Source organism: Aegilops tauschii, chromosome 6 (genome assembly GCF_002575655.3).
Source record: "Aegilops tauschii subsp. strangulata cultivar AL8/78 chromosome 6, Aet v6.0, whole genome shotgun sequence".
Classification (NCBI taxonomy): Eukaryota; Viridiplantae; Streptophyta; class Magnoliopsida; order Poales; family Poaceae; genus Aegilops; species Aegilops tauschii.
The window spans coordinates 69,615,627-69,641,078 of NC_053040.3; the positions used below are offsets into that span (position 1 = coordinate 69,615,627).

Sequence of the window (25,452 nt, forward strand, 5' to 3'; positions counted from 1 at the left end):
ATGGGACTCCCTGAAGGTGAGCTTCGTCGGTGTCGATCGGGTTCGCGCGGCGAGGCTGGCGACGCTGCGCGGCGAATTAGGCCGCCTGAAGATGGCGGACGGCGAGGAGCTCGACGTGTACGGCGGGAGGCTCGCGGCGATGGCGGCGAGGTATGCCAACCTCGGGGAGACGCTGGGCGACGCGGCGCTCGTCAAGAAGCTGCTGGATACAGTGCCAGATCGGATCTTCCCCATCGTCGCCGGCATCGAGCAGTTCCACGACGTGACAATGATGGCGTTCGACGAAGCGCTCGGGTGGCTGCGCGCGTTTGACGAGCGGGTTCGGCGCCGTGGACAAGACGGTGGCGAGCGCGGGGGTGAGCAGCTACTCATGACAGCGGCGCAGTGGGCAGCGCGGGAGCGTCGACACGGCGGTGCTCGGGACGACGACGACGGCAAGAGCGTGGCGTTGAGCAGCGGCGGGAACCGGCGCGGGCGCTGCTACAAGTGCGGCGAGCGCGGCCACTTCAAGAGGGACTGCCCCAAGCTGCGGAGGGAGCCGGCGGCGGAGCGCGCGCTGCTGGTGGACGTCGTCGGCGACGAGGACGACGGTCTCCTCTGAGCCGTGGCTTAGGGGGTAAATGTTAGACAAATAAAGCCACGGCTGTGGCCAGTGCGCGTTCTGGCGGGGGTTGGACGCGTTGCGTGCGTGCATTGTGTGTGTCCGCACTACTAGGAAAAGCGCTATAGATAATATGGACACTAATGGCGCATCACACATGTGGTGCGCCACTACTATATACTAATGGCGCACCATGTGTTGGGACGCCATTAGTGTCCAAATACTAATGGCGCACCACATCCACGGTGCGCCACTACTAACAATTTTTTTTTCAAAACTAGTAATGGCGCACCAGGGGATAGTGCGCCATTACTAGTTTAACTAGTAATTGCGCACCACACCCTCGGTGCGCCACTACTAACAAATTTTTTTTATTTTTTTTTCAAAACTAGTAATGGCGCACCAGGGGACAGTGCGCCATTACTAGTTTTAACTAGTAATGGCGCACCACACCCTCGGTGCGCCACTACTAACAAATTTTTTTTATTTTTTTTTCAAAGTTAGTAATGGCGCATCGTGGGTGTGGTGCGCCATTACTAGTTAAACTAGTAATGGCGCACCGCACGCAAGGTGCGCCATTACTAACTTTGCCCAAAAATTCCACCGAATGCACGTCCCCCCCTCATGGACCGCCTTTTCAGTTTTAGAAAAAATAAAAGAAAATGATGGAAATATCAAAAAAATAAAATAAAATAAGTTTCCCATGTAATATGTGGTCTAGTTGTTGGGAAAATTTACAAATATGAATTTCGACTTTATTTGCAAAATCTCTCTGGAATTTGTAAAATGGGCATAACTTTTGCATACGAACTCGGATTAAAAAGTATTTTATATGAAAAATCATCTACTCGAAAAGTTACATACGAATTGAACCGGGGGATCCCCGTTCAACATCTTCAAAATCCCCAAAAACCTAACAGAACGAAAGATACGGGGCTTTTAAGATCTAGAGGGGGAAAATGAAAAAAAAAATCAAACTTACTAGTGGCGCACCATTTGCTAGGTGCGCCACTAGTAACAGAAAAAAAAATTGATTTCAAAAAAACTTTTTTTTTGATTTTTTTTTCAAAATATGATACGTAATATGACCGGGAAGTTTGAAATATTTTTTCAAAATTTCATCACACTCATGAACATGAACAAAGTCCTAGACATCAATAAGGTTTAATAGGATTGATATGCTAGATATATCAACAAGTGCCTGTTAAGTGAGTTGGTGCTGGGGTTGGATAGAACTCTGAAGTTAAGCATGCTTGGGCTGAAGTAGTGTGAGGATGGGTGACCTTTCGGGAAGTTTGACCACGGAGTGCAATTTGACTTGAGATTAAGCATATTGACCCGAGATTAAGCCATAGTGACCCGAGATTAAGAAAAAAAATGAAAAAAAATTGAAAAAAAAAATTCTGAAAAAAAATTGAAAAAAAAGTTAGTAATGGCGCACTTCTACGTGGTGCGCCATTACTAAGTCAGATAGTAATGGCGCACCGTGTGATGTACTAATGGCGCACTGCCTGGTGCGCCATTAGTAAAAAATTCTAATGGCGTGATGCTAGTGGCGCACATGTAGTGCGCCATTAGTAGGCAAAACAGGTGCGCCACTAGCAGGCCTTTTCCTAGTAGTGCCGGCCATAGTCTGACTATAGTCCAGGCATGGTTCGACCTATGTATGGGTTATGTGTGCGTGAGTGACCGCGCGTGCGTGCGCGTGGGTCGTTTCCAGCTAGCGATGGTGCCGGAGGTGTGACCGCGTCCAGGGCTGTTGGTGGCCGCGTCGTCCGCGTGCGGGCGCGACGGGAGCACGGGCCAGGTATAGCGAGGGACGCGGGGGGTGGGTGAGTGGGAGCGCCGTCGGTGCGGCGTGTGTGAGTATAAACTCTCGCCGTTCCTCTGTGTATCGATGGCCGGGTGTATTGAGTTCGTGCTCAAGGAAAAAGGACGCCGTTCGAGCGGCGGTGGCGTACGTGCGCCAAGAAATTTTTCCTGTGTCCCTGTGTCCATCTCCCTCCTCTAGTCTTCTTCTTCCTCGAGAGTGGGTGGTGAGAGCTGAGTGAGACAGAGAGGTAGAGCTCCGACGAGCAGGGGGAGACCGGCGGCAACAACATGATGCGCCCGCCGCCGTCGGTTGAGGTCACTTCCCACGCCCGCCACCGCGCTCCGCCCGCCCACCGCCGCGCCCTGCGCCCGCCGCCGCGTCCGCCGCCGCGCACAGCAAGCTAGCAATAGTTGGGTGCTAGCTAGCTAGCTAGCTAGCGCGTGCTAGCACCAGCTCCACGGCGAGCTCGGAGACCCGACGCTCGGCTCGCGAGACCCGGCGCGAGTAGCCTGGCGTAGGGCGGGGCCAGGAAGGCCAGCATGCCGAGCACGGCCAGGGGCGGCGTGTGATCGCTCTCTGACTATAGGGCCAGAAAAGCTCCTATCTGCTAGGACTACGTCGGTATTTCCCCACAGAGGAAGGGATGATGCAGCACAACAACGGTAGGTATTTCCCTCAGTGAAAAAACCAAGGTTATCGAATCAGGAGGGGAACCAAGCAACACAACGTAAACAACACCTGCACACAAATAACAACACCTCACAACCCGATGTGTTAAAGGGGTTGTCAATCCCTTTCGGATAATGATGCCAGAAAATTGTAGTAGATTGAAATAATAGATCGTAAATAAATAAAGTGCAGCAAAATATTTTTGTATTTTTGGTTTAATAGATCTGAATAAAAATGCAAAGGAAAAGTAGATCGCAAGCAAATATATAAGAAAGAAGACCCGGGGGCTGTAGCCTTCACTAGTGGCTTCTCTCGAGAACGATAGCAAACGGTGGGTAATCAAATTACTGTTGGGCAATTGATAGAACCTCAAATAATTATGACGATATCTAGGCAATGGTCATTACATAGGCATCACGTCCAAGATTAGTAGACCGACTCCTGCCTGCATCTACTACTATTACTCAACACATCGACCGCTATCCAGCATGCATCTAGTGTATTAAGTTCATGGAAAAACGGAGTAATGCAATAAGAACGATGACATGATATAGACAAGATCCGTTTATCTATTGCGTTAGATATAGATCCCATCTATTTATCCTTAGTAGCAACGATACATACGTGTCGGTTTCCTTTCTGTCACTGGGATCAAGCACCGTAAGATCGAACCCACTACCGCACACCTCTTCCCATTGCAAGATAAATAGATCAAGTTGGCCAAACAAAACCCAAATATCGGAGAAGAAATACGAGGCTATAAGAGATCAAAGAAACTCAAATAACTTTCTTGGATATAAAAAGATATAACTGATCATAAACTCAAACTTCATCAGATCCCAACAAACACACCGCAAAAGAGAGAGAAAGCCATCTAGCTACTAACTACGGACCCGAAGGTCTATAAAGAACTACTCACGCATCATCGAAGAGGCACCAATGAAGGTGTGGCGAACCCCATCCGAGATGGTGTCTAGATTGGATCTGGTGGTTCTGGACTCTACGGCGGCTGGATGACTATTTCGTCGACTCCCCTAGGGTTTCTGGAATATTGGGGTATTTATAGAGCAAAGAGGCGGTCCGTGGGGCACCCGAGGTGGGCACAACCCACCAGGGCGCGCCTGGGCCTCCTGGCGCGCCCTGGTGGGTTGTCCCCTCCTCGAGACTCCCCCCAGGTGCAACCAGGGCCCAACTTCTTCCTTTTGGTCCATAAAAAATCATCGTGAAGTTTCGTTGCATTTGGACTCGGTCTGGTATTGATTTTCTGCGATGTAAAAAACATGAAAAAATTAGCAACTGGCACTTGGCACTATGTCAATAGGTTAGTACCAAAAATAATATAAAATGACTATAAAATGATTTTTTTAAATATCCAAGATTGATAATAAAACAACATGGAACAATCAAAAATTATAGATACGTTGGAGACGTATTAGCGTGCGCGCTGGAGAGCTCGGGGCGGCGCGCTCTGACGGCGCTGCGGCGGGTGGGAAGGGGCGGCATTGCGGCGGCCAGGAAGCTCGGAGCGGGGCGGCCCGGGAGCGCAGGGCGAACACGCTCCGCCGAACTCGGGGAAGGCGCACTCCGGCGAGGCAAGGCGCGACCTCAAGGAGGAGGAGCTCGGCGCGGGTGGGACGCGTCCGTTTGCCCATGAGCAGCGAGTCAGGGCCGGGCGCGAGCGAGTCGACACGGTGAGTTCGGGGCGGCGCGTGGGGCTGCGGCGGGGGCGCGCGCAGCACCGCGAGCTCGGGCGCGAGGCGGCGGCGCGCGCGGCACAGCGAGCTCGGGCGCGAGGCTGCGGCGTGCGCGGGGCGGCACGACGAGGCGGCGGCGCGCGCGGCACAACCAGCTCGGCCGTGAGGCGGCGGCGTGGGCGGGGCGGCACGGCGAGGCGGCGGCATGCGCGGCACAGCTAGCTCGCGCGCGAGGCGGCGGCGTGCGCGGGGCGGCATAGCGAGGCGGTGGCGCGCGCGGGGCGGCATGGCAAGCTCGGGGCGAGGCGGCGGCGCGCGCGGGGCGCTGCGGGAAGCCGGGGCAGACCGTTTGGGGTCCCAGAGGCCTTCTGCGTGTTGGGCGCAGGTGCCCCATACGCCTGTCCGCCCCCCGGACGTCCGCCCAATCGTTCCCCAAACTGTCCAAAGCGGACGTCCGGATAGGGTCTAGCGTTGGAGTTGGCCTAGAAACAGTAACCTTTTTACGCTATCATATTCCACAAAACTGGTCCGTAAAGTATGCTACATTGTGTAATGAGAGACAAGGCGTTATTCTCTAGTGTGCACAGGGCTAGATTTGAAGTACACGAGGGTTTTGATGTTTGAGTCGAACACATATAACCTAAGCCTGTTATACAAAGGACAAGGCTAATGCCCACACGTGTGGTAGGAGCAAAACACGCCCACACATCCTATAACACACAAACTGCGTCACGTCACCGCATGCATGCATGTGAGATTCTTTTTGGATTTTCAGTTTTTAAAATATTTTATCTCTTAAATGAAAAATCTGATTGAATATTTATTTTCACCATTAAATCCCTCTCGACGTCGTGAGATCATCGAAACTAGATCTCATATTAATATATTTTGATGATTTTTTTTCGGTTTAAAAGTTGCCATGTCTATTGCACATGAATTGTCATGGTGTTTACACTGAAGTTGTTATGATATATTTCAGCTATTTTCTTCTACATTTCAAAGTAAATTTTGGCATTTATAAAACGAGGAATTAAAAAACTAGACTTGCCACGAACCATAAACTAAAATTGCCATTGATACCTGCACTTAAAATTGCCATGGTTCATAGAGAAAATAATTTTCATGGTCAAAGTACTGGAGTTGCCATCATCAAAATACTAAAATTGCCATGCTCTACAAACTGAAATTGCCACATGGCAACTTTAGTTGAAGCACTATGGCAACAACAGTGTAAACATCATGACAACTTTTGGGCAAAAAAAATCATCAAAACATATCAACATGCAGTCTAGTTTTGAAGATCTCGTCGAGACGGATTTAATGGTGAAAACGGATTTTTAATTTGATTTTTAATTAGAAGATAAAACATTTTTAAGCCGAAAACCAAAAAGATTTCTGCTGATGTCATCTGTTCGCATGTGGCAAAATGAGTGGTAAAGAAGGCGTGTGGACGATGAGCAAGATGCCACACGTGTGCGCGTTAGTTTTTTTCCTATATAAATGCATCATAAAGTAACCAAAATAGACAAACCCAATAGGCTAGAGACCATATCAGGAACAAGACGGTCCGAGTGTCCATGGCAAGGGGTGTCTAGTCCGGCCGTGGTGCTGGCCGAGATGTGTCTGATGACCTCGGCCGACCTGACACCGATCTTACTATGTCGATTTAGTACATGGAACAGTGTCTAGTGATGGTGAACCTCATTAACAAATATCATCTCTTTCATTTTCTTTCTGTAATGATATATTCGCGTATTTTCTAACACAAAGGAAGAACATTCTTCTCTCTGCCCCCTATTGCTGGCGTAGGTGGTCGAACGCTTGCGCCAGGGTTGGCGCGAAGCGGGTGGTGTTGATGCGGACGTTCTGCTTAGCGAGGTAGAACTCAAACATGTTTTTCCAGCCGCTGCGGTGGATGGATTCGGGGTCCTTGATCGCCGAGTGCTCCGGCCCCAACGTCTCCAGCAGCGAGCTCTCCTCCACGCTCACGCTGTAATCCAGATACTTGAGCCCCATGTCCGTCACGGGCTCGCTGAACTCCGCCCTCGCGAGGACCTCTATGTTCCCGTACGGCACCACTTGGATCAGCACGCCGCCCGGCGGCAGATGCAACGCGTTCGTCAGCCCGGCGCCGTGCATGCCCAGCAGCACGTCGAACGAGTTCACCAGCCGCGCCTGCTCCACCTCGGACGCGTTGGCCCTCAGCTCCATCACCACCGTCTCGAACCCCGCCGCCTCCGCCGCCTGCGCTATCTCCGGCTCGTTCAGGAACAGGCGGTAGTGGCCCCGGTGGATCAGCAGCAGCCGCGGCTTCTTGTCCGGCTCCCGGGTCAAGCTCACCGCGGCGCCGCGTGGGAGACCGTAGGTCTCGCGCAGGAACCGCGTGAAGTCGGCCATGGTGAGAGGACCCCCCGGCACCAGCTCGGGGACGATGGTCAGCTCCTTGTCGACGCGGAGCCCCACCGTGACGTGCGGGAAGCACCGCACCTCCGGGTCGCCGTCCATGTCCACCCACGCGTGCTTGGACAGCCCCCGCAAGAGGGTCTTGTACTTGACCAGCCACTCCGGCCTATACTGGATGTTGCTGATCAGGAGCGTGACCTCGCCGCGGTACCGCCGCGACGCCACGAAGAGAGGCACCAGAATGTCGGTGTAGTCATGCCAGTAGTTGCCCGCGTGCCCGGCGATTGCAAACAGGACGGCCGGCATGCTGTGGGTCACCGTGCACGGCGGGGCGGCGGCCCGGTCCTGCAGCTGCGTCACCGTGACGTTCTTGACGATGATCTCCGCTTTCGAGTACGGCGATATCATCCACTCGCGGCGCTCCTTCCAGCTCGCCGGGATGAGGGACACCGACAAGGCAGTGCCGTTGGTGCGGACGTCGCCGTCGACTTCGCAGGTTTCAGAGTGACCGAGGGTCTCGCTCTCCGTGGTACACACCACCTCGCCTTTCTCTGTAGCAACACGCCAAAGAAAGGGAAAATTTTACGATGGTTAAACAAGCTTCATTCATCGGCATAATCTCACGATACTATAGTAATAAAGTTAGCTCTAGAGTCTAGACCCCGCAAAAAAAAGTTAGCTCTAGGTTCTAGGCTAGCACGTAAATCTATCCTCATCGTCAAAAGACACGGTCCAACCTGTGCTCCCTGCACGGGCTAGCAATTCTACACCCTAGTAGGAGATATTTGTATTTTAACAGATATAAAAGTATTGTTAATTCATTTTAATTGAGTCCTGGCTAATCAATATATTTTCTCTCTCGTATTCATTTCATCTTCTAACACAACGTCTATTGGTAGTTTGTAATATTTGTCAAGTTGTTATTGTATGCATTTTACCACATTCTTAGTATTTTTCCCTTTGCATCAGACTTCACACCTACGAGTGAGTATGTGTATTATTTGCCCTTTGCCATCAGACTCCGCAAGTTAAGTTTGGCATCCGAGACACCGTTTACAGTGTTTGCTGTTTCCTATGCATTGACCTAGATCCCATAATGCGTATTTGTCTTTTATGAGCATGGGGCAAGCGTTCATGGGTTAAATCAATATTGGATAGCTAGTAGATCAGTTACCTAATTGACACTCAAGTCGTGGTTTCGTACTCAGATCTGTCAGAATTTTACATCTATGTTACGTTTATGTCAACCCAGTAATTAGCACCAGATCTCGAGAAAAAAAAACATCTCTCCGGTCGGCCCTATGCTCAAAACAAATGATTTTCCATTTTTATGATTTCCTTGGATATTCAAACTAGCAGAGTATATTCAAATTTGATCAATACTCTCTCCGTCTTTGAAAGAGTGTACTTCAAACTCCGTTGAAAAGTCAAACTTTTTTATGTATGACCATATTTATACAATAATACATCAATATTTATGCCATCAAATTAGTATCATTAGATTCATGATAAAATATTTTTTTCATTATATACCCATTTGGTTTCACAAATATTGATATATTTTTGCTCAAACTCGGTCAAACTTTGGGATAGTTTGACCCTCCAACAAAGTTGGAAGTACACTCTTTAAAGGACAATGAGAGTAAGGATGATCTGCTCACCTGATTCATGAATCGGCTCCTTGTCCGAGATCGGCTGCATGTCAGAAGCGACGACTGTAGATTAAGCAACAAGCAAGAGTTTGATCTTCAGTTTATAGACTACACATAATGGAAATAAGCATGGTTGTTGGCATGCACAAAGCAACACAGATTGGTAGAAGTGCTCACGCATTAGTTCACTCGCTAGGCAACTCGTGCCTGTGTGTATTTAGCCATGCATGATCAAGATCAGATGAGATTAAGTTTAGTAGTACATCGTTTACACTGTTCGTTGTTTCCCATGACCTTTGATCCCATAATGCCTATCTTTTGGAGTGCTTTCATGAGCTTCTGCCAAGCGTCCATCGGTTAATTCAATATTTGCTAGCTAGATCTGATATTGACTTCTCTGATTCGCAGTTACATCGTGATTCTCAGTCAGATCTGTTAGACATTTAAAGCTTAAGTCAACTCCCATAATTACTGTTCAACTCAGTTAGCAAGTATAATAAGGTGATGTAAGCGGGTTATAAGAATTTAAATATTATATTATTGCTGAGTTGGAAGAGAGAGAAGAAGAGATAGATGAGAAGCGGGCTGTAGATTTACAGCCGGCTGTAGCACGGACTCCAAAAAGCGATGTGACAATGGACATATGTTAATAATGTAGTACTTTTTTATAGCTAACTACTATACGTGTTGGCTATGACATTAGCTATAGATGACATGGTGAGATGCTATAGCCAGCGGCCGGCTATATTATTAAGCATGCTCTAGTGCATCTCACTGCCGACAATAGGGGTAGAAATTTTATTTATTTATTTTGTAGGGGAATAAAGGAAGTCCTCAAAACAAATTATTTTCCATTTAATTTTTCGTTTTCCCGTTTCGTGATTTCCGTGATACCCAAACTAACAGAGCATGGATGCAAATTTGATCAAAACAACGGGAGTGCTAGCTCTCACCTGGATCTTCAGTCGGCTGTTTGTCCGCGATCCGATGCACGTCAGAAGCGACAACTGCAGATTAAGCAACAAGCAAGACTTGATCTTCAGTTTAGAGAGACTAGAAATAGGCAATAATTAAGCATAGCTGCTGGCACAAACCAACACAGATATATATATAGGTAGAAATGCTCACGTATTTCACCAGGAGCTTTAATCTGTTGTATTTCACCAGGGGCTTTGATCAGCTGTTTATCCGTCATCCATTGTGATACTGCCGCCGTAGTGGCAACTGCGTGCATATTAAGCAACCAGAGAGAAGTGTTGCCCTCAGTCAGCCTATGTTATGTACTCAAAGTAGAAACATGAACATAATTGTTGATACATAGTACTTGTCTGATACATCCCTATCTAGAGAAATCTAAGACAAGTAATTTGGGGTGGAAGGAGTAGAGAAGATAGCTAAATTGGTCACTAAAAGGACAAGGATCCTAACACACACACACCCGTCTCATGATCTGTCTTTTGCTAGTTCGATCCATACTGATGATGGATAGACCAGTATCACAGGTACACTAACGTAACGCTAACAATCACAGTAATTAGTTAGCTGTGGAATTAACAAGATAAAGCAGACGCATGAAACGAATGCATCCTTACCGCTAAGGCTGCTGATCGCCTCCTGCTGCTGGACGAGGAAATAGACGAGGAGCACAAAGACGACGCCGGCGATGAAGCCGACGTTGAGTGAGCACGCGCTTCTGCTCATGCTCGTTGCCTCTTGCTTCTGCTTGCTGGACTGGTAGTAGTGCTAATGAGTGAGGAGGCGCCGTGAGGGTTCGGACTGGGTTTTATACTCTGGAAAAGTACCTAGGGCACATTGTTTCTCGCCAGCGAGAAACCCACACTAGAATTGGTCCAACTCCGAATGCACGTTGCTAGCAAGGTCTTGGATTCTGGGAGCGGTGATTTGGTGTCCAAGTGCATCTACACCTGGATGTCCACAGTAAATTCAACAAATAGAACTGGTTTTCTTGGCATCAGAGATGCTCTAATGCATTAGGTGTGTGCAAAATTTCATGGTGATGGAAATTCGAGGAGCTCTAAGAAAACAAATTTCAGGTCTCAAAGAAACTTAAAAAAAACTGTTCAAAACTGATTTTGTCTTTTCTGCTGAGGGCTACTGGAATGTTCATTCACCATGAAATTTTGCATTAGAGCATCTTTGTTGCAAAAATAGATTTAGCTTTTTTTACTTTTTTTTTAATTTACTATTCATTGGGTGCATATGAGCCTGGGCTCAGACGTGGATTGCCGTTGGATTCGTACTTCATTTAGTGGGATATTATAGAGTAAAAGCTTGAAAGTGTATCTTTAAACCCAAATGCCAAGCAACTTTTGAGTTAACTAGAAATCTGAGTCCCACGACGCACCTTATCTTCAACAAGATACTTGTGCATTGTTCTGGGGACTAGCACAATGTCCGCGCACGTGTTAATCATCTAGTCCCTGGTGATCTAAAACATCTTATTTTAGTTTATAGAGGGAGTATTATTTAATTTTATGTACAATAATTATAATTGAGCTACATGCATCCTCGATAAGGTGCGTCGCGATAAGATGTGAATCGGCATATTCCTTGTGTTACACGCTTGAGACAGTTCTTATCTGATGTTTAATTGGTTTATGAAGGAAAAACTTAGATTGTTGGTTATTCATAATAATAAATTAATGATGAGGGTACAAAAGTTATTTTGAAGATCTATCATTTTTCAGATATGTTAAGTAATATTTTTCTTTTTATGTGGGGTTTCTAGTTTGATTCTCTTTTTTGGGTGGCCATTTGCTTTTACTATAAAATAAGTATGGTATGTCATCAAATATTTGAGCATATATTTTGAAACCTCAAATAAGCAATTCAACTTACTTGAGTTGACACTCCCATCCCACTTTGAGGGCGGCCAAGCACCTGTGTGTAGTAGCTGACATACTTGTTCACTTCCCCTTGAATGATCTCTCATCGATGTTGGAGAGATGCCACACTGCGGGTAGTCGCGATAAGATGTGAATCAGTATATTCCTTGTGTTCATGATAGTGCTTGTGAATTTTCTCCCAATACTTATTGCCCTTTTGATCTATGCCACATGTTGGGTCCATGCTTGTGGCCAACCAAACTTTAACCAACAAGATATCCTCAAAAGTTGTCAATGTTGTGCTTCTTGCCTTGGCTACCTTTGTCTTTCTTTTCTTGTTGGGGTTGGGGTTTTATGTTCGGCTAACTTCAAACGCCGGACAATTCGGATCCCCCAAGTCATAATCCATTTGGGTAGTTTCTTGATTGATCATGTCCGACATGATATTGTCCTAAAATTATCATGAATTCAAATAAACTCACTGTGTATGCAACTAGTTGATCATGTCCGATATAAGAATGCAAGGTATTGATCGGAAAGGAGCAATAAAATATATCGTGTCCTGCTATGTCATTTCGACGAACAAGACGTGGGTAGACCGGGTGCCTCTACTTCCCATGCTTGTTCGCGCCCATTGGGGCTGCGGCGACTGACACACGTTGTTCTCTAGCGCCTGCGTAGCCGGAAAACCATCTGGAGTGGGCCCAATCAGTCGTCGGATCAACCTCTGTCGCTGGTGGGCCGAACGGTGCCTTCCTTGTCGACGGCTAGATGGACGGGGTTTGGGGGGCTGAGCGCGCCAGAGGGGATACTTCCTCCTAGAGGTCCACAAGCGGAACTCCCTTCGACGTCGCTTCCCTCTCGCGCTGCCTCCGTTGGCGGAACCTCCAGGCGACGTTCTCCGTCTTGCAGGCTGGAGCCAAGGACGGGAGACCCACGGACGAAGCCGAAGTGACATCCGTGGCGGCGGTTGGCGACAGCCTGGACGACATCTAGGGCGGCGGATGTGGGCCGGCGGCACAGATGGGGAGAAGGGTGGACGATGGTGATGGCTCAGATGCGAAAAGTGGTGGACGGGCGCGAAAGGAAGGCGGTGGGTTTAGTAAACTTGGTCATTTTGGTGCAAAATGTGATGGGTCCGGACTGTCTGGTCCGACACGACGGACGCGTCCGAGCCTCCTCATACTCGTCCCGGATTTAACCTAAACATCATGGGTGCCGGTCAGGTCAGACGTTTAAGGCCAGTATGAGAAGTCATGTTTTTAACTGTTCAGTGACCGTACCATCCACCCAAGCCGAGTGTATAGGGGTTTGGGGCGCCCAACTACAAATGCTTCAGGCAAACATGGTGAAACGTAAGAGAAAAGGAACTGATGGGGACGGCGGCCGTGGCGAGAAGTTGGTCAGCGATTGAAGGGGAAAACGTGCGTAGAGTTTTTCTATCTTTTCCTAATCAAAAGTTCATAGGGGCTGCACATGTACTGACCAGCCTCGAGCGGCCCTGCTGTTGTTTTTGTGCTGGACGAATTCCGGTTGGCCGCCTAGATTGTCAATGGCCAGTCACATGTAGTGACCAACTATAAGACCATATGCCCAAAAATTCTGCACGCATGGCATGCTGCCACACGAGTAGGTGCCTGCAGAAGACGCGTGGTGCTTTCCTTAGTGGGGTTCTTTTCATCCAATTTGGACTCAAACACTATGCCCGAATTCTGTTAAAAAATATATTATTTTAACACAATACAACGCAGACACTTATATATACGAGACCTTTTACAGTACATCAGATCAATATAGGCCGTTTATTTTTAGGATGGCCCAGATTTGGAAATACTACTGCAGATTTTCGGTAGTATATTTTGTGATCAGGGGTAGTTTCGGTAGTAGTGCAGCCAAGGCGGAGTTAACTCGCGTAATAATAGCATCAGAGATTAATTGTTGTGATTAATGGTCTCCTACATGCAGCATCAAAGGGCACCTCCCGCGTTCTGTGATTACGCATTGGCCATCGCATCGCATGCATTGAGAGGGTGCTTGATACGTTTTAGTCTCATGATTAAAAGTAGTGACCCATGCTTGGATCCAAATACTAAAGAGACTAAAATCAAGTTAATAAGCATTTATTATCCTTCAAACCCTCCAATCCAGAACTCGCATGTGTTAAAGGAGAGGAGTTAAATGAGGAGAGAGAGGACTAATCCACATTTTAGTAGGGGTACCCCTGACTAAAAAAATTTAGTCTCAAGACTAGTTTTAGCCCCTCTTTAGTCAGGGGTGCTTGGAACATTAGCTCTTAAAGAGACTATTTTTAGTCAGGCTAAAAAAAGTCCCTTGGATCCAAGCACCCTCTGAGACGAGCATGCATTGCCGCATTAAAGAGACGAATTACTAGTTGAGACTTGAGAGTTGAGACATGAAAGCGGGCTCATTTGGAAAGGAGGAGACTTGCGGAGGAACCAATCTCGGGTGCCATCCGAAGATCATTCGACAGAGAGAGGGCCGACAGGCGGAGCGGAGCGGCTGCGCTGTCAAAGATCATGGAGGGGCGAATGGAGGCCGGGAGACGGAGCGATCGGCCCTGTGCGACTAGACAACTGCCGGACTGCTTCGGCTGCTGACGAACTACCTGAGAATGAAGGGCAAACCTACGAACTTAAGATGAAGTATAATTCTTTTTACAGATTTGATTACCTAGGTTTTTAATCATTAAAATTAACATTAAGAAAAGATAAATCTACCCTAACAGCCAATTACCAAAATGTCCTAGGGAGAAAAAAATCAGGAATCAACAATGACCATTGGATCAGTTATATACTACCCACTATTTCCGGTAGTATGATGCACCGTAAAAAGTCTCATATATATGCACATAAACTCATCTATATGAACGCGTGCACACCCTACCTGTATGAGTACCTTTGAGAGACTGAGTCAGCACATCATCTTGAAATTGACGGACATCGCCGGAAGAAATAAATAAATCCAGAAAAACGCGAGCACCAGTGGCAAGTGTTGAACCCTAATGGACCGGGGATACCACTGTCCTCCTAACCATCCAACTACATGTTGGTTAAAAAAGGTCTTAACGGTCAATCCTTCTACGAAATTTAAGGTATGGTATTATCTTAAAAAAAATTAAGGTGTAGTATCAAGTTGATCCAACGGTTAATATGGTTTGGTTCGAAGTTTAACACGATGACAACTTGCTAATTTCTTATTAGGCCATCGCACAACCTGGGCCCCTCTTATTTGCACGACTGTCATCGATTGGTACTCTTCCCTGGCCCGCACTGCAATATCGTATTCGAGGGCGCCGTCACGTCCCCTTGACTCTCCTTCCATCCAGCTGCTAAGCATGCCACTATTGAATTCATTGAGTTCGATATCTAGCTATATACATAGGACGAGCTCGCCGTGGCTGGCATCTCCAAGGCCGACATCTTCGCTGGTTGCGTCGCCGATGAGCGGAGGAGCTTCATGAAGGACTAGATCGTGATGGTCACACTCTATTTCCGGCAGGCCAAACAAGGTATCCGCGAGCTCAACCAGGATATATAGTGTGGCCGGTAACTGTAAGGATGGACACTTACGTATGAAAAGATCATCAAAAATCTTCATTCAATCTAGGTAAGTGAACTACTACCCAGAATGCGACCAGTCCTGTTTGGCGTGTAGGTCGCTAAATAGTGACCTAGAGCGTACCCCCTCGCGCGCCTAGTCCTCTGTTAGGCCAGCACATTCCGCATATCTTCTACGACTAGTTTTTCTTTATTATTTCTTTTTCTTCCATTTTTTGTCATCTTTATTTATTTTTCTTTAATTCATTTGCTTTGTTTATTTTTCCGTTTTTCATTTCGTTTCTATTTTTCCTTTTTCCATCTTATTTTTCATTTCACGAAAATCTTTCAAATTCATGAATATTTTTGGAATTTGTGAACTTTTTCTGAAAATCGTGGATATATTTCTAATTTTCTATGGATTTTGAATTTTTTTTTGAATTTTTTCGTTAATTTGTGAACTATTTTTTCAATCATGAACATTTTTGAATTTGTGAATTATTTTTAAAATTCTGAACACTTTATTCAAATTCTTGAACATATTTTAAAATTTTAAATTATTCCATAAAATGTGAAAAGTATTTTAATACGTGAAAATTTGTTTTTACCAACTTGTAAACATTTTTGAAATTGTGAACATTGAATTTAAACTTATGAACGTTTTTATAATTGGCGATTTTTTTAATTTGGGAACAATTTTTCAAATGCAAGAACATGGTATTTTGAAGGAACATTTTTTGAAATGCATGGACATTTTTCCAATTCATGAACAGTTTTTGAAACGATGAATTTGGGAAAAAGGTTCAAATTTGTGAAAAATAATTTAAATTTTGTGAACGTTTTAAAGAAAATCCCTAAAAACTTTGATTATCTAATGTTATTCAAAATGGTGAACATTTTTTATTCCCCAAATTATTTTCCAAAATCGTGAGTATTTAAATATGTGATCATTTTATTTTTCAAAATCACGAATATTTTTTGAATCCGCAAACATCTTATGATTTCCCTAACATTTTATGATTTCTTGAACATCTTTTCAAAATTCACATTTGATGTAATACCAACATACTTTAAGAAAGAAAAAAAGAAAAAAAAAGAACAATAGGAGGGGGTTCAAACTTGGTGTCTTTCCAACGCGTTATGTGCAAAATAGGAGGTCTCCCATAATACCTCTAACGCTTTGATATATACTTACACCTATTTATTGTGTAGTATTTCCGCATCGGGGCGGTTAAATCGCAAAAATAAATAGCCCAAGATGATTAGATGTAGAGGTAAATGCAATATTCGTGCTTGAACTTGCCACGGATGATCACTTTAATGATTGCAGTTGTCGAATACGAAAATTGGTCCAAAAACTTGGCTTTCGGGTGCAATATGGTTCACTCGTTGTTGGTGGATGTTAACTAAGCTGACATGACACTGTATTTTCGTTGCGTGCACACATGGTGTGCTAGTGTGGCGTGGGGGCGCACTTACAGTGGCAGGACAGGCTCTCTATGACCGTTTGGTTCCTCGTGAACAATAGAAAGGAAATGAAAAGTGATGCAAAAATTTGGCTTTGAGGGGCAATATTTTGCGCTCGCTGTCCATAGACCTCAATTTGTAGAAAATATTCATGTATTTTTTTAATTAATCATGTATGATTTAAAATACATTCACATAAATAAATAATATATGTAAATTATAAAAATGTATGTATAATTTAAATAATATTCAGTTGATGATATGTATTCTAGGGCACACTAGGTTCGTAGTTACTTTTGCATACATATTTTAATCTAGTTCGGCTTAAAAATATATATTTTTCAAAAACTCAGGAACTTTATTAAAGCTTATGATTTTCAAAACAAAATAAATGTTTTATTAGATTATGAACACCTTATTTACTACATGATTATTTTCATAAAATGTAGACATTTCTAAAACTATATGAACATTTATTTAAATTTAAAATATTGTTATAATTATTTTAATATTTTTAATAAATATGTGAAATGTTTTTATAATTTTTTTTAAAAGTAATTCGTAAGAAATATTATAATTATATGATTATTTTTAAATAGTATTTGAATATATTTTTAAATAAAAATGATTTTTTAATATGTTATTTTATTGGAATGTATATTTTATTCATAACACAGGAATATTCTAACTTTATCTATTGCAATGAATATAATTTACATATTTCTTTAGAAGTTTCTAAAAAGGAAAGAAAATACTAACGTGTGAAAAATGGTTTGCACTTTGCAGCACATTTATGCCCGCTACCCACGCACATGTGCTCAACCGATGGGATGATCACTTCAAAAAAACCTAGGATGTAACCACATTGGTTTCATTCAGTTACAAGATTTATAGTCTACTTATCCTATCTAGTCATAAGAAATCATCATCATCATCGAGTCGAGTGGCTTGCACGACGGGCGGGATAGTATGAGGTCGTCAGTTTGATCTTCATATGCAACCATTTTTTATATCAGTTGTTACTTTGTATTGTTCACTGATAGGTGGTACCCAACTGTCACCTAGCTTGTCCCATTATTGCAAGCGGGCACCGCACAACACTCGCACGCCGCATGCACATGCTAACGCAAATACCCCTATAGGCTATCATTTTTATTCAGTTATTACTTTGTATTGTTCACAGACAAGTGAGACCCGATGGTCAACCAACATGTCCTCCTGCTGCAACTGGTCCAGGCCACATCAACAAAAATACCCCCATAGGCTGACGTTTTTCATATGAGTTATTACTTTGTATTGTTCGCTGATAGGTGGGACCCAAGGGTCAGCCAACATGTCCTCCCGCTACAAGCGGGTCCCACGCCACTATGGCACGCCAACAGAAATACCCCATAAGGTACAATTTTTCATATCAGTTACTACTTTGTATTGTCACTGACAAGTGGGACCCAATGGCTAGCCAGCTTATCCCGCCACTACAAGTAGACCCAGCGTCACACAGCCATGCCAACGGAAATACCCCATAGGCTACCATTCTTCATATAAGTTATTACTCCGTATTGTTCACTGACAAGTGAGGCCAATGGTGAGCCGGCCTGTCCCGCCGCTACAAGCCGCCTTGCGTCACACTGACACGCCAATGGAAATACCCCATAAGCTAACATTTTTCTATAACAGTTGTTACTTTGTATTATTCACTGACATGTGTGACCCAACAGTCAGCCAACTTGTCCCGCCGTTGCAAGCGGGCCCGCATCATACTAGCATGCTAGCGGAAATACCTCATAGGTTATCATTTTTCATATTAGTTGTTACTTTGTATTGTTCACTAATAGGTGGGACCCAACTGTCAGCCAGCATGTCCCGCCCTTGCAAGCGGGCTCTACGATACACTGACACGCCACGTGCGCACGCGAACAGAAATACGGTGCCTTCTCAGCGAGCTTTTTTTTGGCATGATAATACGTGTCTCATTAATAAAATAAAGAGTCAGTTACATGCCACGTAAATATCGATTTTACAAGACTGAAAAGATAAGATAATCTTATGAAAAAACCAACGTATGTCCCTCTCAACTAAAAGAAGAAACATATCACCTCTTCATCCGAGCTCGACGCGGCTCCATCGCTAAACAGCAGCTTTACGGACCTCTAAAGTACTCCCTCTGTAAACTAATATAAGAGCGTTTAGATCACTAAAATAGTGATCTAAACAGTCTTATATTAGTTTACAGAGGGAGTAGTTTGCTTGAAGCGAGCTATGGGCGGCCATTGCGACATATTGCAAAAGTTTTTGCACTACTTTTCTCTGTATTGTACAAGCACAAGCTCCAAAGTGACCATTCTGTGGCAGGTTCAAGCGTCCATTTTCCTCTCTGATGTACCTAGAAGACTGAGAAACGAAAAGAAGTACCAGGTAGAGAGATGGCGACGACCAAACGACGGCTGACTGAAAGCTGACTCAATGGAGCTGTCGTGCAGATAGAGCTAGCTAGAAATGGCGACGACCAAACGACGGCTATCCTCCTTCTTCCATCCACCCACACGCTGCTATATAGTAGTATTTGCCACGAAGCACACTTGTTTCACCATGCGACAACCTCATCTGCCTTGCTAGCTCGTAGCATTCCATACTTCGGAAACAGCCACTGACGATACCGTGCTACGTACCTCACCGGCCACCGGTAAACAATGGAGCTTGTGGCACTGCCGTTAATCGGTTTCCTGGTCTCCCTAGTCATCCTACTAGTCAACCTCGTCGTGAAGATTCACCCTACCCCGCCAGCGCCAGGAAAGAAGCGGCTACCGCCGGGGCCACGGCAGCTGCCGCTCGTCGGCAGCCTCCACCACGTCCTGCTGTCGCGCTACGGCGACCTGCCGCACCGTGCGCTGCGTGAGCTCGCCGGCAGGCACGGCCCTCTCATGCTGCTCCGCTTCGGCGCGGTGCCCACGCTGGTCGTGTCCTCCGCCGAGGCCGCCAGGGAGGTCCTCAAGACGCACGACGCCGCCTTCGCCAGCCGCCACCTCACGCCCACGCTGGCCGTCTTCAGCCGCGGCGGGCACGACATCCTCTTCTCCCCCTACGGCGACCTGTGGCGCCAGCTCCGCCGGGTGTGCGTCGTCGAGCTCCTCAGCGCGCGCCGCGTCCAGTCCTTCCGCCACATCCGCGAGGACGAGGCCGCCCGCCTCCTCCGCTCCGTCTCCGACGAGTGCGCCCGCTCCGGCGACGCCGGCTTCGGCGCCGTCGTCGAGATCGGCCAGGCGATGTCGCGCATGATAAACGACGTCGTGGTGCGCTCGGCCGTCGGCAGCCGGTGCCCGCGGCGCGACGAGTTCCTGCGCGAGATCGACGAGTCGGTGAAGCTGACCGCCGGCTTCAACCTGGCCGACCTGTTCCCGTCGTCGGCGCTGGTGCGCTGGCTCAGCCGCGGGCTCCGGGAGACCGAGCGGTGCAACCGCCACGTGCGCGACATCCTCAACGACATCATCCGCGACCGCACCGGCGGCGCCGACGGCAGCGACGGCGAGGACGACCTGCTCGGCGTGCTGCTGAGGGTGCAGAGGGACGGCGGCGAGAAGTGCGCCCTCACCACCGAGATCATCACCACCGTCATCCTGGAGATGTTCGCGGCCGGGAGCGAAACGTCGTCCACGACGCTCGAATGGGCCATGTCGGAGCTGGCAAGAAACCCGCGCCTCCTCCGCAAGGCGCAGGCCGAGGTCCGGGAGGCATGCAAGGGCCAGCGCACGCCGACGGAGGGCGACATGGGAAGCCTGAGCTACCTCCACCTGGTGATCAGGGAGACGCTGCGCCTGCACGCGCCGGTGCCGTTCCTGCTGCCGCGGCAGTGCCGGGAGCGGTGCGAGGTGATGGGCTACGAGGTCCCCGATGGGACCAAGGTGCTGGTGAACGCGTGGGCATTGGGCAGGGACGGGGCATACTGGGAGGACGCCGAGCGGTTCAAGCCGGAGAGGTTCGAGGCCGAGAGCGCCGCCATGGACTTCAAGGGCGGCGACTTCGAGTTCATCCCCTTCGGCGCCGGCAGGAGGATGTGCCCCGGCATGGCGCTCGGCCTGGCTAACATGGAGCTCGTGCTCGCGGGCCTGCTCTACCACTTCGACTGGGAGGTCCCCGGCGGCGGGAGGCCAGAGGAGCTGGACATGTCCGAGGCGTGCGGCATAACCGTGCAGAGGAAGTCCAAGCTCGTGCTGCACGCTACGCAACGTATTCCACTCGCAGATTAATGATCAATCCTTCCCATCACCATCCACTTCTTCCGTTAGGGTATAATACGTACAGTATTTCGAAATTATACTAGAGTCATCAATAACATCAATAATATGTGAAAATATATGTCATACAAATTACGCCATTGTAAAATAAGTAATTTAAATCCGGGCAAAGGCAGTAATGCTCTCTTTTTTGGGTGGAGAAAACGGGTTCTTTAGCTGTAATTACGTACTCCACCCAAATATAACTAAATCAAATACAACTAAATGACTCGATCTATCAGAAGGCCACAACCTTATGCAGACCCATGTATATGTACTCCCTCCGTTCGTCATACAAGTCTTTCTAGAGATTTCACTATGAACAACATACGGATGTATATAGACGTAGTTTAGAGTATAGATTCACTTAGTTTGCTTCGTATGTAGTCTTTTATTGGAATCCCTAAAAAGACTTACATTTAGGAACGGAGGAAGTAGTTGCTAACTTACGCATGGGAAAGCTACTTCATTTAAGTCGATAATCGGTGGAGCGCCGGTATTTATTTCACACAACAGCAAGATCACTGATGGTGTTTTGGCTTACTCGAATAATTGATGATTTCTGTCCTGGTGCGTGCACTTGAAACTTGTAACTCGAGCAGGTTAAGCTCACCTTTCAAGGTCCCACACACTTGCAGCGGCTCCTGTGCGGCCTCCTACACCTCTGGGTCCTTCTCGACCATGGGGCTGCACATCGTCTGTGGTCTCCATGAAGTGCCAGGGCCATACTTTGTATGTATCTTCTAAATCTGAACCAGAGTTTAGCCAAGACCAAAAAAACACCCTATATTACGAATCCGAAGCAAAAGGTAACCAAAATGCACAATTTTTCAGTTAGTCCTATCCTCTCAAGAAACAGACAGAGTGAGTCTCCTATGAAAGCACATAGTTGAAGCATGAAGCACCTGAGAACCTATCTTCAGCGAGTGTGTTCTACAGCACAGATTATTAGTTGGATAATAAATGTTTACCTACCAGCCAATGCATGTGTTTTCACAATAGTTTGCCTTTGTGTTGTCATTTGCAAACTTTTTTTACATATGTATGAAGTAGTTTGAAGCTTATTGGCGGATATATAAAATTACGATGTGGTATGAAATATGAGGGGATGCAATAAACTAATTATTGACTCACTATAAACATTATGTACACTAAGTGTAATCTTTCCATAGTTATTGTAGTTACATATCATCATGTTCTCGTATACACACAATCATTGTTGTGTTTATGTCCATAATACTCTTCCCGATCCAGTCCTACAAATAAAACTCTCTAACATGAAAATGTTGGTTTGCTTATATGTCTCCACAAAAACAAATATGTTCTTTACAAAGCGCATTTGAGAAAAGTAAGCTATGCAAAACTAGTTCTAGAACTTTACATGAAACATGTTAATAATCATAGTTTTATCGTTTCACAAGTTTCACCAAGTTTCAAAATTGTTATTGTAGTGAAAACAACAGTCGATTAGGGGTTTCATTAGCAATATGGTACGACAACCTTATAGTGCGTACAACTGCAAAATTACAACTTTGATGTTTTTGAATATGTTAAGTTGCCTCGACAAAGCGTGACCTAGTCCTATATAAGGAGATCATCGAGGGTGATTTGCTCTAGACCCAAGTCGTAAGGGTCTCCTCGACATCCTGTTTAAGCTCATCTTCATTAATTGGTGTCGGTACATAGTCTTATAGGACTCCACGGACTCGACCTTAGGTCTCCCCCATCTTGTAGCTCTAGTGCTTTCCCCATGACCAGGTGCGAGTAAATGGAGTACATGTCCATGGGGCCTTATAGGCTTGGTGCCCTTGAAAAGTCACTAGACTACCCTTCATTTGGTAGGTGGTAAGGGTAGTGGAGGTAATCTTTGGTCCATTAGTCATGAAGACTAGTCAAAGGTGTGGAGGGCCTATAGTCTAGGGTAAGTCACCCCTCTCATCCCTTCACCATGATTGGCTTTAGCTATTTTGGTCAAATTTTAACTTGGGCTACTTTTACGTTTTGTTTCTTCCATTGACTTTTATCTTTTTTTTTATTTGTTGTTCTTGATTAACTTGTTGAGCATAAGTACTTGATTGGTCATTTGTTGACTTCTCTTCACCTTTAAAATCGTTCCACGTAGGACTGGATATAATTAGTTATTCCTACATAAAAACCTTTAAAGAAATATTTTCATGGTTGGCCTCATTTAAATGATCTCCTCACATGGAATGTAAATACTGAAACAAATCATTAATAGAACTTCTATTCATAAGGTATGAGAGTTTCAAATCTGGACTCGACTTAAAATGCATGGGATTGTATGAGGAAAGAGAGAACCAATGTCGGGTTAAAGGGTGGAGTAGGTGTGTTGGCTGGAACATAATGCATGAGAAAGGACGCAAAACAACACATGCCAAAATTTACGCAAACTCTATCTTACGTGTAGGCCCTACCAACATCTGACCCATAACTCATTGTCGTCCTTCTTAAATAATCATGTGTGAAAAAACAGAATATGAAGCTACCACACACCATAGGACCCAAAACAAAGCTTTTTTTCCCACACAAGGCATACAATTTTTTTCTGCATTTAATCAAACATCCATAGAGGGTAGTGGATGGTGATGGTGTGCACAGTCTCTTACGTGCACGGCAGGAAAAATACTCTCGACTATATATAAGATGCATTCTCTAGTGGTTACATGACTCACACAGATCGAGACAATGAGTCGAATGGTACAACACTAGAAAGCATGTGAGTGTCTTATTCTCTTGTGGTCTTTTGTTCGCCTCATATATATATATATTACATAGTGTGTCCTTTCTTGTTCCTTCATTCGGGCTTGAGAGACATCAGAAATTCAGAGTGTGCATATAAACTATATAAAACTTGCAGTACACCTCCCAAGAGTATCTTTGTTAGCACTTTGATTTGTGTTTACTTTATCTAGAGTAAATAGATTGAAAACTAGACAGTTAACTATTAGCAGAACCAAAAAGAAGAGTATTTAGCATGATTTTCGAACTTCCATTGCAGTTGGTTGAATTGACCACGTGAATTGCACTACTTAACTACAAACACTCAATTGCTTGATGCACCTCTAGATCGACCATATACTTCTTTCTTAGACTCGATCTCCACTGTGAGCGGTTGATGAAAACTTAGGCAGCAATGCCAGGTAATTGGATGATCATGTGGCGGCATTAAAGATGATTCATTCAATGTATCTTCGACAACTGCTTGTATTAATTTCTCAGTTGAATCTGCTCGTGCAACTTAAAACACTTGGCTGATGCTATTCTCTACTTTCTTTAGCTCCATGTTGTTGTTCGTAGCTTGGTTTAGTCGATCTTCTATCAGCGGATCAAGCATGTACTTATTTCTTGGACTCGATCTCCACTGTTAGCAAACGACGCGGAGGCTGAGAGGTTGATCCTTCCTTTTCGAAAAAGTAAACAAAATCCATATTGAGAGAATAGTGCAAACATTTGTTTCGTTGGTTAAATCTTATGACTTCTAGATTTTGTTTTGACGGCTCCGATGGGAATGATGACTAATGATACAATACATTTGTTGCTTTTGGAGTTCTTCCTTGTTTTTTCATTACCATGCTGAGTTGGTTTATCCAAGGCTAGCTCTGGGCCATGGCGATGAGTGTGATGGCCTAGGGCCCAACTCGAGCAGGGGCCCACACCAAGAGATGCAAGACTGACCCATTAAGAAGGAAGCAAGTCACCATGAACAACAATCCTTAATCCTCCGCCTTTGCTCGCTCCTAGCAACACACCCTCGTTTGTCTCTTGGTCTCCATCTTCTTGCAAAATTGACTGCCTCGAGTTCCTAAGAGGTTAGGACCCCAACTCCCAAAGCTATTTAGTGATTTTTTAGTTGTATAACTAATAGTATCACACTCTGATGGATTTCCTTGGTTCCCTGAATCCTATAAATTGCCCCGGGGACCTCGACGGGCAGAGGCAAGCCAACTATACACCCTGGTCCCCTGGCAATAACGTGAGAGTAGCAACCCATAGTGTGGCCTTCCATAGTCTAAGCCATTGGATCAGAGGGTAGGTGATGGAGACGTGGAGTCAAGGCACAATTCATGCGAAGCACCCAAGCCATTTCCCGTTCATGTAATTATTGGATTTCAATTATTTGATCCTTGTCCATTTATTTTTGTTATGATGAGTGGATGTAATGATGTTTGACCTACCTGCCTCCTCCCTTTTTGTAAGAATAACAGGTAGGTAAATTCTGCTGGTTGTCGCATTGACTGAATTTGGATTATTGGATAGCTAGAGTGTGGGATTTCTTCTTTTTTACTCCAAGATCATGGAGCGTGGGATTTCTTCTTATTTATTCCAAGATCAAGATTCGAGAATTCAGGTGTTCTCTCCTGTTTTTTTCAACAATGTTGCCAAAAAAGTAATTAACTAGTTGCGAGAAAAAAAAAGAGCTAACATCTAAATATTTCCAAACAGTGTTGCGTCCTTAAC

General features: G+C 45.6%; 2 protein-coding genes and 1 pseudogene across 2 annotated transcripts; 2 read left to right on the forward strand and 1 right to left on the reverse strand.

Annotated features, from left to right (window-relative positions):
- Window positions 1–601, forward strand: LOC141025318 (uncharacterized; annotated as a pseudogene).
- Window positions 602–6,128: 5,527 nt separating this feature from the next.
- Window positions 6,129–10,571, reverse strand: LOC109775750 (alpha-1,3-arabinosyltransferase XAT3). Its single transcript, XM_020334446.4, has 5 exons — window positions 10,425–10,571; window positions 9,961–10,056; window positions 9,786–9,839; window positions 8,842–8,895; window positions 6,129–7,731 (listed from the first exon to the last, which is right to left on the reverse strand). The coding sequence occupies exons 1-5, from the start codon at window positions 10,531–10,533 to the stop codon at window positions 6,572–6,574; spliced, it is 1,473 nt and encodes a 490-aa protein (XP_020190035.1). The 5' UTR covers window positions 10,534–10,571; the 3' UTR covers window positions 6,129–6,571.
- An 8,395-nt stretch (window positions 10,572–18,966) lies between these two features.
- LOC109775751 (dolabradiene monooxygenase) lies at window positions 18,967–21,748 on the forward strand. The gene has a single exon (XM_020334448.4). The coding sequence runs from the start codon at window positions 19,393–19,395 to the stop codon at window positions 20,944–20,946; it is 1,554 nt and encodes a 517-aa protein (XP_020190037.1). The 5' UTR covers window positions 18,967–19,392; the 3' UTR covers window positions 20,947–21,748.
- Window positions 21,749–25,452: the final 3,704 nt, after the last annotated feature.